The 3,043-nt window shown below is 32.8% G+C and overlaps 1 protein-coding gene across 9 annotated transcripts in view; it reads right to left on the bottom strand.

Moving 5' to 3' along the window:
* FMR1 (fragile X mental retardation 1) overlaps positions 1-3,043 on the bottom strand; it is a 38,673-nt gene that overhangs the window by 26,063 nt on the left and 9,567 nt on the right. For all 9 annotated transcript variants that reach the window (XM_011930276.1, XM_011930283.1, XM_011930277.1 and 6 more), the window contains exon 2: positions 2,511-2,563. In XM_011930276.1, coding sequence (XP_011785666.1) covers positions 2,511-2,563 — 53 coding nt within the window. The remainder of the gene's footprint in view (positions 1-2,510; positions 2,564-3,043) is intronic.

Genomic DNA, 3,043 nt, shown 5'->3' with positions numbered 1-3,043 from the left:
TATATATAAAATATTAAAAGACAAACTTTGCAAAAACGCTGAGGATTCAACTTCCAGAGCAGTCACATCTGGGTTCTTTTTGGTGTTCTTCATTAGCAGATACTGAGATATGTTCTATGTATAATGTCGATGTTTTACTAAAGAGCTTTCTTAGTAAAATTCTATTGAGAAAAGTTCTCGTTTTTGTTTAAAGAAGAGCTGTTATATAAGAGGGCAAATATTAAGTCAGAATTTGTGGAAATCTGATTAGGGCCTAAATTAACTAAACCCTCCTCTGAGTCATTATACATACCTCATAGATGTTACAGATTCATTGCTAAATTTGATTTTAAAGCATATAATAATGTATAATATAACTTCTTGGTTCCAAAGAAGAAATAATTACTTTTGAAGTGTATACAGATAAAAATTCAAATTCCTTATTAAAAAATGTGAAATATGAAAACAGCTTTATGCTTTATGGAAGGTTCAGGAAGCACCTAAAAACAAAGCACCTAAAACAATATGGTATCAGTAACAGGAGCTTCTTCCTGATTGAAAGGAAAGAAAGGGTAAATACAATCTGATGTTCTACAAAACACTGTTTTCGTTTTGTTTCTAACAGAAAACCAAAAAGGAAACACACAAGGAAGGGCAAAGAGATTACTTCGGTAGAGACCTATTAAATCCTATTGATGTGCTCAAACCCAATATTGTATCGCAAACATACTCCATGAACACAAGTTAAAAAATCAATGATCTATTTCAAACTCCCAGGATGACAAAGAGCTTGAAGAGAAACTTTCATGCAGATATGGTATAGGAGATAAATAATTAGAAGGTCCAAAGAGGAAATAATTTTAAGTTTATGGTAGAAATCTGACTGAAAACCAACAAGAAGTGATCTGATAAATCAATGTATAAACCAGACAAATTCTTAAATGCACAGAGGAAATGAGTGTTTGCTTAATACTTTAGATTATAGACTATGCGAAAAACTAAAAGAGTAGCAAATAAAGACAACTCTTCCTTTATGGGAAACAGCATTTACCTAGTGATGTAAGTAAACAGATAAAGTGCATAATTGTAACAAAAAAATACCCTCCAAGTTATCAAAGATTCCTCTGTTGGTATGATACTGTTGTCTATTGTATGGCCATGGATATATGAAACGGCAAAGAGACAAATACTAAAATTTTTGGCTTTATGTGTTCAGGGAAAGGTATTCTATTATTCAAACTTGTATTTTGGTCTGTGATTATTAGTCCAGAGCCAGAAATAGGGTTAGATACGTTCAATCCTTTTATCTCTGTCCCCCTACATGTGTTTCAGGCATCTAAGGATACTACTTTGTCCTATTGCTAGCCAAAAGACTCTGCTAAGTTCAATTACAAAATTTATTTTCTAGACACTGAAACACAGGCCTGGTTTTAAACTATTATTTTTATTTAGAAGCAAGATGTATGTATCTATTGCTCAGTATGCCTGGGTCACATACTACATTTTAGCAGACATAATCCACATATCATAAAATTCATCAATTTAAATGTACAATTCAACGGTTTGTAGAAGGTTTACAGTTATGTGCAATAATTATCAGTCAATTTTACAACATTTTCATTGCCACATACACAAAAATCCTGTACTCTTCAGCTATGGCCTCCCTACCAGTCCCAGCACTAAGCAATCACTAATCTACTTTCTGTCTCTATAGATTTGCAGCCTGCTTTTGATATATTATTAATTTTCTTGGTACATAAGAGCCAAAAAAAATGATAACTGTTAACCATCCATCAGAGTTTAGTAAAATCCTAAGATCACAGCCACATCTACAATTTGACTAAGGAGTTTATATGTACTTTACAATCTTAAACAGCTACCCTGAAAATAGCCTTTATTAGCACTCAAAAAATTTAGTCAAGAGACTTGTCTTCTCCAATAAAATGTTAACATCTATACTACTGATGCTTTCATACAGTTAATATTCCTAGGCCTATGACTGTTTTTATTTCCTCATCTAGCAAAAGAGAGCAGAAAAGATCAGCTACTGCTATTGCTGAATATATGAAACATAAAAAAAAAATCAGATAATGGGTAAACAGGACTGTTTCCATAAAATATACTAGACAACTAAAACCATCAGTTTTAGATTTAATGTTAAAGAACTCACATACAGTTTTTTAGCAATACCCATGAATCCCTTCATTGCTATCTTTTTAAAATTTACAAATATTCCTATGCAAACTTCCAGTTACTAATACACAAGAATCTCTGGTTTCTTTCCTCACATTCAAGGTAATTAAGACGTAAGGATCAATATCATACAATAAGGGACGACCTTCAGGTCATTAGCAGAAACAGTCATTCCATTAGTTTAATACTGAGTTGTTCACAAACTTCTAAGTCAGTAACATGAAGATCAATTCCTGACAAGCACTCAAACTAGACTTGAATTTTTAAAAAATGACGAGTAGAATTAGCATAAAATATTAAAGAACCTCATCATTAAAATTATGTAACAAGACACTTACTTGTTTTCAAATGCAACTGTTATTGAATCTTCATGAACATCCTTTACAAATGCCTGTGTAAGAAAAAATGTTAAATTAACTTGTGAGCTTAAATATAGTTTTTGTTTTTAGTCAAATTTTACAGAGATACCAAATGTTTTGTTTATGAATAAAACAGAACTTCAAATGAAGGTCAGTTTTTGAAGATCATTCATTCATTAAGCACATCTATATTGCCACCTTGTATGTGCTACACCCTAAAGACATAGAGAGCTAAAACACTAAACAAGAAAAAAACTGCTGCATAGCCTTCAACATCTCAAAAAATAGGCAAGTATACTGAAAATTACAATGTGGTGGTGAGTGCAAAGCTGGACGTACATTTTAGGATAGAATTACTGAAAACTAAGAAAATTGTTCCAGAACCATGTATCAGCCACGTTTTTTTTTTTTTTTTTGAGACGGAGTCTCACTCTGTCGCCCAGGCTGGAGTGCAGTGACCGGATCTCAGCTCACTGCAAGCTCCGCCTCCCGGGTTCACGCCATTCTCCTGC

The sequence above is a fragment of the Colobus angolensis genome, unplaced genomic scaffold (assembly GCF_000951035.1).
Source record: "Colobus angolensis palliatus isolate OR3802 unplaced genomic scaffold, Cang.pa_1.0 Scaffold85, whole genome shotgun sequence".
NCBI classification, from domain to species: domain Eukaryota; kingdom Metazoa; phylum Chordata; class Mammalia; order Primates; family Cercopithecidae; genus Colobus; species Colobus angolensis.
This window is presented reverse-complemented; position numbering and strand designations above follow the sequence as displayed.